Source organism: Mesocricetus auratus, unplaced genomic scaffold (assembly GCF_017639785.1).
Source record: "Mesocricetus auratus isolate SY011 unplaced genomic scaffold, BCM_Maur_2.0 Super-Scaffold_100014, whole genome shotgun sequence".
NCBI classification, from domain to species: domain Eukaryota; kingdom Metazoa; phylum Chordata; class Mammalia; order Rodentia; family Cricetidae; genus Mesocricetus; species Mesocricetus auratus.
In genome coordinates, this window is record NW_024429197.1 from 53,598,938 (window position 1) to 53,613,323 (window position 14,386).

General features: G+C 45.5%; 1 protein-coding gene across 7 annotated transcripts in view; it reads left to right on the top strand.

Annotated features, from left to right (window-relative positions):
* The first annotated feature begins 11,830 nt into the window (after positions 1 to 11,830).
* The window catches only part of Bnc2 (basonuclin 2), a 399,488-nt gene continuing 396,932 nt past the window's right edge, over positions 11,831 to 14,386 (top strand). For all 7 annotated transcript variants that reach the window (XM_040757207.1, XM_040757209.1, XM_040757210.1 and 4 more), the window contains exon 1: positions 11,831 to 11,958. In XM_040757207.1, the coding sequence (XP_040613141.1) occupies positions 11,956 to 11,958 (3 nt within the window). In that variant the 5' untranslated portion in view covers positions 11,831 to 11,955. The remainder of the gene's footprint in view (positions 11,959 to 14,386) is intronic.

The following is a 14,386-nucleotide window of genomic DNA, read 5'->3' on the forward strand; positions in this document are numbered from 1 at the left end:
CCTACTGGGCAATTGTTCATACATATGCATTAGAGGAGGGAGGACAGGTGCCTTGGGTGTCAGGGCACAGCTAGAGCTAACTGGTACAGAGCCTGGAAAGTGATGCCTGCTGGAGCTCTGACGAAAAGCAGAGGAAATTACAGCTGTCGGGCCTTGTGGTCACAAGGGCAAGTGTTGCATTTGCAAGGTCATCATGGGATAATTCAGGGTGTAGCTTGCACACATTCTGCTGCTGAAAAGGAGATTCTTTTTCCTACCACATCCGACACATGGTTTGCCAGAGGAAGGGCACGAGATCAGGAGCGCTGATGAGCCGGCGTGGTGTTTTCAGGCCACATCTCTAGTATACCAATGACTCCCTTCTGACTTCACTGAAAGCCAACAGAATTTATTCATTACCAAGTGTGAACAGCAATCACACGAGCCTCCAGATTGCTTTTGCCTGCTATGCCAAAAAGCACTTTTCGTCAAAAAAAATCTAAAATAAAACTGTCAGTGTTTGATGGAAGGGAAACATTTTATCATACTTCTTAGATGCAGATAAATACAAGATTTATTTGTCCGTTATAAATCTAGGAATTAAAAGCAAAAAGGACATCATTATATTGAAATACATTTAGGAAACCGCACAGTGTACTTAATCTGTGGAGAGCAGCTAAAGAGCCAAGCAACTGCTATTAGCTGGCTGGGGGTATACGTTCATGCCCATAACTAAGTGATCTGAGCTTCCCCAAAGCCTTTAGTGACATGAGTCAGACAGTGTGAGACCATATGTCTAACATGTTTGTCTGCCCAGAGCAGACAAAGCATTTATAAAGAGATTGGTAACTTGTGATATAGCCTTAGCTTATCTGTTTGTTCTGGGTGGCCTTTGCAAAGTTACTTATGTTCTCTGAGATCTAGTTTCTTCATTCAAATGAAATACAAATTATCTTCTGGGGTTGTTGAGAATAAAGAGTGAGGTCATTTGAACAAAGCACTTTGTAGGTATTTGGTTCATACTAGCTCCTTTTTTTCCCACCACATTATCCAGTAGCTCAGTCTGAATTAAATGGGGTTATTCCAAGGACTATGTCATAAACTCAGTACCCTGCAGCATCCTGACATAAACCCAGCCCTTAGCAATGTTATACCCAATGCCCTGGAGCATCCTGACTCCAGCAGTTTTTACCTTGTTGACGATGAGCTTGTGACATTACTTTCTGTGAGGTGCTTTCCCCCACTCCAAATGCAAACTCAATAAAGGTGCTTTCAGTCCTTAAAGTGTTAAAGATGTTATTTTTACTTATGCATCTCTGCATGTGTGTGCACATGTGAGTGCAGGTGCACCCACAGAACAGAAGAGGGCATCAGAGTCTGTCCCAGTAGCTGGAAACTGGGGTCGTCAGAAGAGCAGCAAGTGCTCTTACAACTGTTGAGTCATCTTCTCCAGTTACCCCTATCCTTCAGTCTTTTACACCACTTAAATTGAATCAAGGTTCTGTTGAAATGAGTAGTAATAACCAGCAAAATAATGAGTGCCTTTGCTTATGCAAGAAAATCATAATTATACATAGAATCTCAGTCATTACTTAAGCCTAAGGGTGAGTCCTTTAGAATCTAACTTACCAAATATATTTTCAAAGTAAGGAGTTCAAAAATGTACTTAGTAAGTTAGATTCTAATTTAGTAAAAGAGAGGTAACTTGGCCTGAGACAAGGAGATTAAAAACAAATACTTTAGGGATCTCTGTTTGATGCAATTATATTGTGATCTGAAGAAACAGAGCTTTAACAGTTGCTTTTTGCTTGAACACTAGACATACTGTGGCATAAATTATGAGTTAATGCATCAGAACAAGCAATTTAAAATAAAAACTAGCTGAAAAAAAGGCTAATCCACATGACCATGTCTAATTAGAGTCAAAGTTACCATGATCACATGTTCTTAGAATCTGCAATGAGGGAATTTTAATTTCTGCAGACATATGTTTGCTATGCAAAATGATTTTATGCTTAAGAACTAAGCTTTGTGTTTATTGAGTATTTTCCCTGAACCCCTTTTATGTTTCTGTGTCTGCTACCATGCATACAGAGCTTGTGGGGATAGAGAAAATATACACATGATGGGTGATCAGCCTTCATCGACACAAAATGACCACACATCTTTAAGTGTGTGATTATGCAACAAATCATTGACTTAGAGTTTTAAGTACTGAAGGGCTCAGGGGACATAGAAAGAGTCTAGGGGAAAAGGAAGGCCTAGGAAAAATTGAGAATCTGGTGAAAATGCCTGAAAGGCAAGTGGATTCCTAGGCTGGAGGGTGGACTTGGAAATGATATTTATTTCAACACATACATGCTAAAATGTCCTGAAAGAAAATAGTTTGAATTTTAGGACCTTTCTGATGCATATAAAAATATGATGATGTCTAATTCTATAATGTGTTGTGAAGAGATAATAAAGAGATGACATGTAAAGAAAATGAGTAGGTACTTAGTAAATTTCACCTAGTGTTATAGCTCTTAATGTAGCTATGCCTCTTTTTTTTTCTTTTGTGACTTTAGCTTACTGTTGGAAGTAAGTTTTGGCAAGTTAGAACAAACATAAAGCGATAGAGGAAGCTGTGAATGGAGTGAAGACTCAAGAAGAAAATACAGAAGTGATTATGCGATTGCAAGGAGGCCGATACACCAAGAGCAGTAGGTTTGTGCTGGAGTGGGGGAAAACACTATAAATAGGGCCATTCATTCTTTCAACACAAATTTAGTTAACCACTACTAGGTACCTGGCATCTTCTTGATAGAGGAGCTAAACGTACTGCAATTTCTCTTGACACGGTAGAAAACACTACACTTAAACAAGGGAGAGACATTTAATAAAAACAGAACTGAAGAAGCTACAATCTTGCAACAAATAAATTAGAATGTGGATGGAAGATTTGTGAAAGAGGCTTGACAGACACATGACAATTAAGCTGCAAGAGTGGTGGTCGCAGAGGGATGTGAGAATAGGTGGGTGTGGGGAGAAGCATGATTTCATGAAATTCACTAGCAGGAGGATTCACAGACCAGCACAAGGCCTGTCCCTGTGCAAACGGAAGGACACCAGAGATAGCAGAGGGGAAGTAAAAAAAGACTTGTGGAAGAACAGTCGATGCTCTCCGGGTTCGGACACAACTGAGGTTAAGATGAGCTGTTTGTTGAACAGTTGACTAGCAAGATGCATGTTGACAACATTAGCTACAGAATTAGATTGTGGGGAAACAAATAGGGATTCAGGTTGCAGGCAGCCTGGCTGGCTCAGCAACAGTGAGGACCAGAGAGGCCAACATGGGACTGACCCAGACCCCCTGAATGTGGGTGTCAGTGAGGAGACTCAGGCAATCTATGGGGTTTATGGGTAGTAGATCAATATTTATCCCTGGCACACAAATGGACTTTGGAGACCTATCCCACAATGAGGGATGCTTTCTGAATTTGGACACTTTGGGGAGGGCCTGGGCCCTCCACAGAACGAAATGACAGACTCTGGAGATCCCCCATGGAGGGCCTTACCCTCCCTGGGGAATGCAGTGGGGACTGGGAGGGGGCTGGGGGGACCAGGTAGAGGGAGTGGGCATGGAGGGGAGGGAGAGGGAGCTGGGACTGACATGGGGAGCAAGCTTGTTTCTAACTTAAATACATAATAAAAAAGTGTAAAAAAAAAAAAAAGAAAAAGAGATGACTGAGAGACTTAGCATCAGCTGCTCTCACATATGAGTGGGGAAAGTTAAGCACAAAGAGGGGGAAGGATGAGGTGAAGGGAAGGAAGGGGTTAGCACGGGAAGAGGAAAACACCAGCGGAGGGAGGGAAGGAACAGTATCGAATCCATCACCCATCAGTGGGAATGGGACTGTGACAAGTACTACTGTATCTAACAACAAGCTGATTCATAGATAACCGAATCGTGGCAATGTATTCCTTTAAAATAGGGGACTGTAGGTGACGCTCGGGGGGTTGAAGCCCTGAGTTCCATTGCTGGTGATGAAGAAAAAGTTATAGTGGGGAGATATTAAATTATTTTACTACTATGAAAAAACATGGGTCTAATGCTTTAAAAATCTGGCAGACATAATCTTTGGATTTCAAGTGAACACTTAAAAGTCTTGAGAATTCCCCCAAATCACAGATTACTTTATGTTTTCGTGACACTTTACTCAGGTCTTAAAAACAATGGCTGACTATAGTAAAAAGTGGTGAATCAGAAAGCTTCTTAGTTTGTTTACTGTTGCTGTAACAGAATACTTGAGACTGGATAATTTGTGTTTTTATCTTGGGTTTATGCTTGTAAAGGGTAGGGAGTTCATGACCATTGACCATATCCAGAGAGGGCATCCTTCTGTAAAACAGTACAGTAAGTGACTGTATGAGGAAAGAGAGTGGGCATAGGCAAGAGGGATGTGTATAGGAATGAAGGAAGCACTCTCGTAGAACTGTATTAATCCCTCCATGATGGTGGATGGAGCTCACATGACCTAATTAGCTCCTAAATTGCCACCACCTCTCAACATCAAAGAATTAAACTTCGGTGTGAGTTTTGGTGGGGACCAATTATAACCATATCATACCACAGGGATACATGTAAAATCTCAACAGTTTGCTGAAAAAAAAATAGTGGGCATGGTAGCTCAAACCCAGAGTTCTCGCATCAAGGAGGTTGAGGCAAGAAGTTATCATTCATTAAGGGAAAGCTTGAATCATAGTTAAGTTTCAGGCCAGCCTGGACTTGTATTCTCTTAAATGGTTAAGACAAAGTCTAAGAACTGAAGTTCTTTTTTTTAAAATATCAACTTTTAACACTCTGTTCTTAGAAGAGAACTTCTCTCAACTGTAATGGGGCCTTCTGCAACCTAAGCACCCATGTTCCTTGATTGAAAGAGGTTGCCTAAGGCCCTGTTGTCAATTTCAACAGTTTTGAGGAAATAATTCAGGGTACCCACGTTGCCCTTGGGACATTGCTGAGCAATCCTACAAAAATGCAGTGGGTTTATATTTCTTATTTAAAACATGAATTAAATGCTGAGTCTGGTGGTGACCCCAATAAATGGAATCTACATTTCACTCAGGTTTGGCTCATGGTCATGGTGCCCACATCCCACTGGATGCTACATCTGGTACATGAATGGGGGGGGGTTACTGCTAGTCAGGCACTGTCAAAGAGACAACTACTTTAACTGACTTTTCTTATGAAGCTTCTAGGCATTCAATCACTAAGCAGAACACTTAAGTGTTGATTTAATAAATCTCAATAAAAATTGGGAGTCACTTATCAGGGTAAGAACCTGAAGGATCAGAGAAGCAAGGAGCAGCTACCAGTCCCCTCTACCTCTCCCATTCCTCTGTCCAAGGGGACCAAGATCCTTCCTCTGCCCCACCTTATTACTTCCTGTCTGCTGTCTACAATCTTTCCAAACCTCTAATGTTAATTTAGGTCAGCTAGTGGCTAGCTCTGCCCTCTGACTCCAAGCAAGCATTATTTGTCATAACACAATCAAAATATCACACTGTGGCATACAGAACAAAATTTACATCACGTTAGCTGGATAAGACCATTTCTCTGACCCTATCCTTCTGCAGGGTTCTGGTACAGAGGCCAGCCAACTGCATGGTTAGGATTCACGTAATTGCAGAGATTCTATAGCCGACTTCTGAATTTACACTGGCCAGTGAAAAGCATCTTCTTGGGCTCATGAGCCAAACAGCCAGCCTTCTCCATGGTGTACATTCCGTAGTGGACAGTGGTGGCAGTGAAGTCATCAGTCTCTCCGGATTGTTTCTCTTGTCCCTCCTCTAATAAGGGCAGAGCACACCCAGGAGGAATTGCAGTAGTATTGACAGTCATCACAGGGCTGTCTTTTGTTCTGGATCTTTGCCATCTGCTGAGTGTTATCATGGCCTCTTAGATGAACCCTCTTCTGTGGCAGTCAAACTTCTGCTACTTTTACATCACCCCCTTTGCTAGCTCAGAAGCAGTTAGAATGGTCTATGTCCCCAAGCCCCCAACAGCAGTTAGGGGGACCTCGGAGAACAAGGAATGTGTGACTGGGGTTAGGTAGATTACCCGATAGGCAGACACAAGGAGATGAGGGGTCATGACTAGAGTATAAAGATGGAGAACTCCAAAGATGGCTGCCTTCTTCTTCACCATCCTGAACGGAGGAAAAAACAAAACAAAACAAAAACCCTGCAGCTTCAAACCCTATGAGCCCATCTGACAGTCCAGATCAGGATTGCTGTCTATCTGCCTCCTTATCTTTGTTCAAACTGACCAACACTATCGGGGTGGAGGACCACTCAAGGGTCCTGAAACTCCACAGCCGTCAACAAGAGACCCAGCTTCCGCAGCTGCCCTTCTCTGCTTTAAAGTGGGTCGTTCTCTTTGTGTGTCTTCCTGTATTTTCTCACTCCTAGTAAAGGTCCCCTTTCCCCAGAAAAACTACAATCCCAACCACCATTAAAAAATTAAAAATTCAAACCAGAAAACCAAAAATAATTAAGATAAAAATTTCAATATTTAATAGCCAAGTTATAATTGTTAATATGAAAAGTTTAAATGTAGACAATATGAACTTACTTGATATTTTTCACTTTGGTTTTTAACACAAAATTTTCATTTTCTTTTGGCATTGCTGACATTATTAAGAATGACTCTGAAGGCATATAGTTCAGCCAGTCTACTGTATACATAGTTGCACATAAATCCATCTTTTTTAAGGATGCAGATGTTTTGTCTGCTCTGAATTTGGATTTGACATTGAATTGCTGTTTCTAAACTTAAAATTTTCTAAACGACTTGTACTTGCAAAAAACTGTAGTCCCCTATGGATGCAGTGAAGGCCTCTTACAAGGCCATCAGTATTACGTAAACCTCACATGTTAAAATTGCCAATTTGAAGACTTCCTTTTCCCCCTAAAACATGTTATTTCTTTGAATACTATTCATAATGAAAATAACACATTATGCAGATAACCTTCTATTAATTTGCAAGGATGACTCGTTAGTAGCTGCAGACACTGCTAGGAACATAAACTTACAATGTGGTTACAAATACAGACAAAACAGATCAGACAACTGTCATTCCTGTAAATGTCACCTTTCGCTTTCAAATCCCTGTGTCACAGTCTTCTTTGGGTTCATTCTAATTATATCTCTTTATTGACAGTTTTCATTATCATAGGAGAATTATAACACTGTCCCTAGCTTACTGATTTCTCAAAATTTAGGGAAAATGAGAGAATTCCTAAGCGAAGACCCTAAACATGTCATTTTTCCCTATAACATTAGGACACTTTAAGTAGCAAGTAACAGAAACATGGCAGGACTGATTCTATTCCACACAAACAGGTCTGAACAACCTGGATGGTTAGACTTGGAAGTCGGCAGCAGTAAGAACTCAGGTGTAGGGCTGGGGATGGATGGAGCTGGGTGGTGGGGACATGCAGGCTGTGTGCTGCCCTGGGTTCAGTCCCCAGCACACTAAGGAAAGCTTGCTCAACCTGTTTCAAGTTCCCACTCTATTCATCATCTCTGGAACATAGGATCCCCCTGGCCACAGGCACATGCGGATTGCTTTGAGGTGCCATATTCTCTCAAACTAACATCCAGATCATAGAAACGGCAGTTAATTTCTTATCTGCCACGTAGAGTTTTAATAATCCTCACCAACTAATTTTTACATGACATCTTCAGTGACCTTTCCTCATGCTCGAACCAAGTAAGATGTTCAGCTTCAAGACCATCACAGCAGAGGCAAAGAGCTGTTATAACCAGGATAAAACAACTAATTTAATCTGAATCATAATGGTGTGGGCCAGGTATTGTCAAACTGTTCAGTTTTATGACCCCTAAACTATTTTTGGAAGTTCTTCAATTTTTTGGAAGACTGAAAAATGCTTTTATTGATATGCACAGCTATTACTTGTAGAGAGAAGCCTTTTCCTTGTCAGCCGCTTTGGTTTTTCCCACCAGTCGCCTGGGCTCTGCCATGTTGTAGTCCCCAAATAAAACACAAGATGCTGTATTAATTATGAAGCTGTTGGCCTTGCTTGTTTCTTACTGGCTAGCTCTGACTTAAGTATTTACCCCATAATTGCCAATCTAAATATTTCTCTTACCGGGGAAAAGTTTCCAGGCTTCTTACCCCTATGGCAGTTACATCTTGACTCCCTGTGTTTCTCCTACCCAGAGTCCTCCTCGACTCCTAGTCCCACCTATTTTACTCACCTATTGGCCAACAGTGCTTTATTCAACATCCAATAAGAGACAGATTTACAGAATGGCATCTCCCATCAATTAGTATTTATTAGAAATTGAAGTCCTGACATTTTAAAGAATTATCAATTTGTTTAAAGTAATACTAACATCATTTGCTGTTATTGTTCTACAGTGGGAAAAATTAATAGCCCCTAAGGTCTATATCCTTAAGTTAGGGATCTTGACATAGATAGATTATCCTGGATTATCTCAGTATACCCAAAGTAATCACAAGGGTAGTTAGAATCAGTTGGCAGCTAGCAGAGTAAGGAAGACGTATATGGTCAGTACAGCCTCAATGGGAAAAGGGGCTCTGAGCCCAGGAGAGGCCTCTCAAAGGTGGAAAAGGAAAGAACAGATTCTCCCAAAGGCCCCAGAAGGAAACATAAGTACCCAACCATTTATTTTGATACATTTTCCATCACACACCCAGAATTATAGTAAATGTGTGGTTTAATTTGATTTTTTTTGTAATTTTTATAGCAGCAAAAGAAACATACAAATGTACACTTAAAAAATGTCTAGTACAGTACCACAATTTAGTGAGAATAGTGGAAGGCACAGACTTACACTCCTGTGGCATGTCAGCCAATGCACTAACAGACAGGTGGATTCTCCGGCCTGCCTCGTCAGACTGCTGTGATACTGCATATCACACTAGCCCTAAAAATGTACAGATGGAATAGCGAAGGTAAACAACTTCTTATTACTGAAATTAAAATAGTTTTGACCTCCTGACTCTTTTAGGGAGACTTTGGGGACTGTTGTGTGTTCCCAGAATGCACTTTGGGAATTCCTGGTGAAGGGTGAAATAGTGTTTCCTGTCTCCTCTCAAAGAATGGACTCTTTCCCCATATTCCTATAGCAAACTTGTTTGGCAGAATGGTGATCAGTGCAAGACAGAACATTAATTTTGACATTCCTTGATCCTCCCTTGCCATGAATAAGCTTTTACTTCACTTGAAGAAAAGTAGTAAGCATACAGACTGAAAACACACTTTACACGATTACAGGTGTGCAAGGAAAAGGGTGAGGGTAGAAAGGAAGAGGAGCATTTTGGACAGCGGATAAAGAGCTTTGGCTCTTCAGAAGTGAACCTGGAGATGAGGTGGGGGTGTGAGAAGGGACACTGGACAGAGGGAGACTTCCAACACAGAGAAGAGCTGCCAGGGTCCAAGCCCAGAAAGCAGACTGGCAGTTAGAGGGACGGAGAGAAAGGCCTCAAGAGCAAAGGCAATCAAGTCGGGTAGGTTAGGGCCTCACAGGCCTTGCACCGATGGCCATACAAACTCACTGGTGTGAGTACAATTGCTTGGCACTGGCTGGACTGTCACTTCTCCAAAGCAGTAGTTATGTGAATGGGTTGGTGTGGGTCATCACTCTGAAACTCACAGCCAGTTTTTCCTCATCTTTTCATTATGCAGGAAAACACACCAGAACTTGGCTTGTTTCTGGAAAATTCTTGGGATTTTCCTCAGTTGTTCAGAATGAACATTTGGTCGTCATTATCCCTTGTGTAATCAGTTTCTGCGAACTACACAATGATGTTACAGTTACGTCTAGGGAATAAGCTCCCCACCTTAATCAAGTCATTTAGAGATGAGCCCCCTTGATAACATGTATTTAAACATATGTGGATAAGGGTTAGATACTGAACCTGTAATTTATACCAGTGAGAAAAGTAGCTGTCACTCGTTGGGAAATTAGAGATGAACCATGTGCCCAGAACACTACGGTATTTTCTATAACACAAGAAATATTTGCCACACAAATTGTTTCACACCAAAATGAGACATAGAATCCACGAATTCCGAAGAGAATAGAACTTTGCAGGGAGGAATCCAGAATTGGATCCAACTAGTACACAGAACTGCAGGTGCTGGTGGCCCTGTTGTAGAAAAAAGAAAGGAAGGAAGGAAAGAAGGAAGGAAGGAAGAAAGAAAGGAAGGAAACAAGCTAAGCTAGCTAGCCAGCTCTAGCTGGATCCACTATGTGAATAAGCTTACATTCTCAGGCCAGCTGTTGCTACTTGGGATCTAGTCAGGCATGGATCCTGGAAAAAAAAAAGCTTAACTACTGTGAAAATGTACATTAAACTTATGACTATACAGGAAAAAAAAACCCTTCTTAATTCCAAGGCTTCATATTTTCGAAGAAATTTAATTCTGACCGCTGAATGAAATTGTGCAGTCTCTCCCTCTGCTTGGGGAAGAGAGAAAGGACCGAGGGATGGTTTCTCTCTTTTCAGGAAGAAACAGTAATCAAGCCAACCAAACCTTAGCGCGGATTCTCTGATCTGTTAAGAGTTCAGAGAGTGTGCTAGAAACCTGTGCCTTCCTCCCTAGACAGACGGGCAAAAAGTTTGCTCTAGCGATGATAAATCTGCACGAGGCGGAGATGGTTTTGCCCCCCCCCCGCCGTGTACATTAGAAAGATGAGGATGAGTAAGGCCTCCCCCCACCCCGATCTTGATTTTTGCTTCCATTTAAGAGATACCCTTCAGCTGCTGGCGGGTGCGCGCCGAGCCTGCCGCCTGTGTCCCTGTCTCCGGGCAGGGCAACTTGGTTCGGCTGAGTGTCACACACGTGTGCCTGGTGTCCGCCGCGGGCGCCCGCTCCAGTGGCAGTCTCCTTCCTCTCCCCCCACGCCCCGCCGCAGCAGCTCCAGGCCCAGACCCAGGAAAGGGGAAGGAAGCCCTGGCCACAAGCCGCCGTCTGGGCCGGTACCAAACACGCCGCTCTCAGAAACTTTTCGCCCCCAGCTGTGCGCAACTTTCTGCCGGGAGTCCCCGCGCTGTCGCGGTCCCCGGGCTTCCCGGGGCTTCAGGCCCGGCGCCTTGCGGGGTTGACGGAGCCGGGCCGAGCGGACCTAGAACCCCACGGCCGGAGCCGAGGCGCTGCGCCCGCAGTCGGAATAAAGTTCGCGCCCTCGGCTCGGCGCCTCGCAGCCTTCCCTCTCCCCTCCCCGCTACTCGCAATTTTTTCTTTTTCTTTTTTTTTTTTTTTTTGCCTTGTTGACAGCTGGGCGCTGGCGGCCACCTCCACTTCCACGCCCGCACCCCCCGGGGGGCGCCAAAGTTGTTTTTCCATCCACGGAAGGCGGGGGGTGGGGGTGGGTAGCGAGGTGGGGGTGGGGGTGAGGAATAGCCATCTTCCACGAAGCCCCTAGAAAGCGCGAGGGCGACGACAAGACAGGCGGCAAACAGCGTAGTCGGGACAGTTGTGCGGAGAGCAGAAACTTGGGCCGGCGCGGTCGCCGGCCGGGTCCCCCCCACCGCCACCCGCGCCGCCGCGCGCACCCACACCCCGCCTCGCCAAGCGGCAGCCCCCCTCCCGGACAGTCCGTTCCCTTTTTTTTTTTTTCCTTTTCTCCTCCGGCCCGGGGAGGAGCGGGGGGGTGTGGGGAAACTCGGAGCGCCGGCTCGGGGGAGCGAGCGCGACCCTGGGCGCGGGTGTAAATCAGTCACCTGAGCGCCGAGGGGCCGCGGCGAGGGCGCGCGCGGGCGGGCGGGCGGGCGGGCGGGGAGTGGCGCGGGCGGCGAGCGCGGCCCGGAGCGGCCGGGCGGGGGAGGGAGCAGGCCGAGCGAGCGGCGAGCTGAGGCGGCCGAGGGGCTGGTCCAGGCGCGGCCGCTAAGAGGAGACCAAGAGGCGGGGGCTGCACTTGACAACCAGCATGCCGAGATGGTAAGAAGTTTCCACCTCCTCTCCGCCCGCTTTGCGTCTGCACTTGGTAGGGACAGACCCGGGCGGGACGCCCCGGGGCCGCGGCCGGCCGCCTTCTCCTCTAGCGCTGCGGCGCGAGGAGGCGGGCAGCCGGCGACGCTCCCGAAATCCACCCCCCACACACACACCCCAACTTGGCCCCAAGTTCGCGCGGCGGCTGCGGGAGGGAGGGCGGGCGAGGTCTCCCCGCGCCTTAGGTGAGCGGCCGGCTGTCCCGCTGTCGCGCGCGGGCTCTGGGGACTGGGAGCCCTCGGGGAGGGCGCGGGACGCGGGGACGCGGGATGCACGGAGCGGCCTGCGGCCGCGACAACTTTCCCAACTTGGCCGGCGTGGGCAGAGCCCCGAGCGGCGGCTGGGCGTGGGTACCCCGGGGCGCGGCCCGCGTGGGGACCGCAGCGAGATCCGCCCGGCGCGGCTGCGGAGGACGCGGACGCTGCCAGGCAAATCCCGCTAGACAGACACGTGTGTGTGCTCTCCCGAAGTGCGGTTCTGAAGCAGCCGGCCCGCCGCACTTACACACCGACTGGACCCTGGGAGCTCAGGCGTGAAGGGGGGGACACGATGTATTTTTAACGTGGGAGGGGGGCTCAAGGCAAAACCAGACGAAATCTCCCGTGGGGTGAGGCGAAGATTTAAAAAAAAAAAAAACTTGTAGGTGCAGATGGTGGAGGAAAAGAGATGGCGCACTGGGACTCCCAGCACAGCCCTGGAAGGGACCACTTCTCTGCAGCGAGGAAGCTGGCAATTAGTTCACCCCGTGATGAGCCGCTGCGATGTCCGCTTTCGGGGAAGTCATTTGTTAGAAATGGGGCTTACCCACTCCTTTCCTTGGAGTTCCCTACCACCCAGTGTCGCTGTTGTTAACCCCCACTTGGGGGCTCTGATATGCAGTGGGCCCTATGTAGATGGGATGTATAAGAAACGGGGTGGATAGCAGGTTGACATTTTTCCCCCTTCTTCTCCCCCTGATGTGACATGTCTTGTTTCAGAGATCAAAGTCACAACTGGAATGTAGGAGAAGGTACTGTCAAATGCAGACACACACACATACAAAATGCACCCATGACTGCGGTTACAGTAATGCTGACAGAAATTAAAGAGGTTTTGAAAGCAGCGTGCGATTTATGATGCTTCCCATTTACCCTAGAGTCAAACTGTTGTAAAACTGATGTACAAAAGACATCATAAAATAATCCCGTGTACCCAGGATTAAAGTGGCAGAAAGTGGCCTGTTTTTATTATTTTTATGTACTTCGTGGACAATTGTAGTTGTTGGAGCCTGTGTTTAAGGGAGGCATCAAAACAAAATGAGAAATATATCTATCTAGGGCTGGAGACTTTCTTGTTAGGGCATTTTACCCAAGGCCAGCATAAACGCCAGCTGTGTATCTTTTTCTTCCTCTGGCCAGTGTTACTATTCGTCTACAGATGTATTCCCCTATCCCAGTCACTTTGAGCGGTGGCTGAGTCCGTTTGTCTTGCACTGTTTTGTATGCTGCACTTTTCGATGTTTTTGTGTACAGACACGCATGCCCTAAGTGGAAGAATTTCTTTCTGGCTCTAAGTGTTGTTGCTCTGAAGATGCCCTCTAGTACTGAGCTTGGTACAAGTTTGATGGGACTCCCTTTCACCCTTTGGAATCAGGCACGTGAGAATCCCTTGTGAACCCTTAAAAGACTCTGTGTTAGAGCATATGTGCAGCCGTTTCATTTAAACTTGTTCAGTCTTAATGAAGTTCTGTGTTGTGGGCACTCTATGTGTTCCCGGGAGCAGTGTATTTAAAATCCAGATTGCCGATCACTTTACCAAAACACAGGACTAGCTTCATCTGAGGGAAGGACTAGGAAATCTGAGTCTGAAGTTTGTCTAGAGGATCTTCCCCAGCATGTCTGAAATGCCCCCCCCCATCCAATGACAATATTGTCGTGTTTGCATGTAAAACTTGGGGTAAAAAAAATCAACCTTATGGGATTTTAAAATAAATCTTGGGTAAATATTAATAGCAGTAGTGCCTTGCTAATACCTGACTTTTTTCTTCCCTCTACCTGAGATGTAAGTTATCTGTCAGGCAGGGCTATGTGATTACAAAAAGAAGCAGACAAAAGCAGAGCTGACTGTTGCTGTATGAAAATGTAAGTGTTACAGTTTGAATTTTCAAGTGAGAGTTTTTGAGTTCAGTGCTTTACATAACATTTTGTCCTAATCTTGCTTGCTGTCAGGGATGTTTCATGGTTGTGCAATTGCTGCAGTCAAGAATGCCAATTTGCATTCCAGGAGTGTCATTTGATTACTTTTATCTGCGAAGCTCCAAGACCGGCCCAGACCTCTCGTTTCATCTTGCCATGTCACGAGTCAATGCTGTGTCGTCTTTTCAAAAATCTGCCTGATT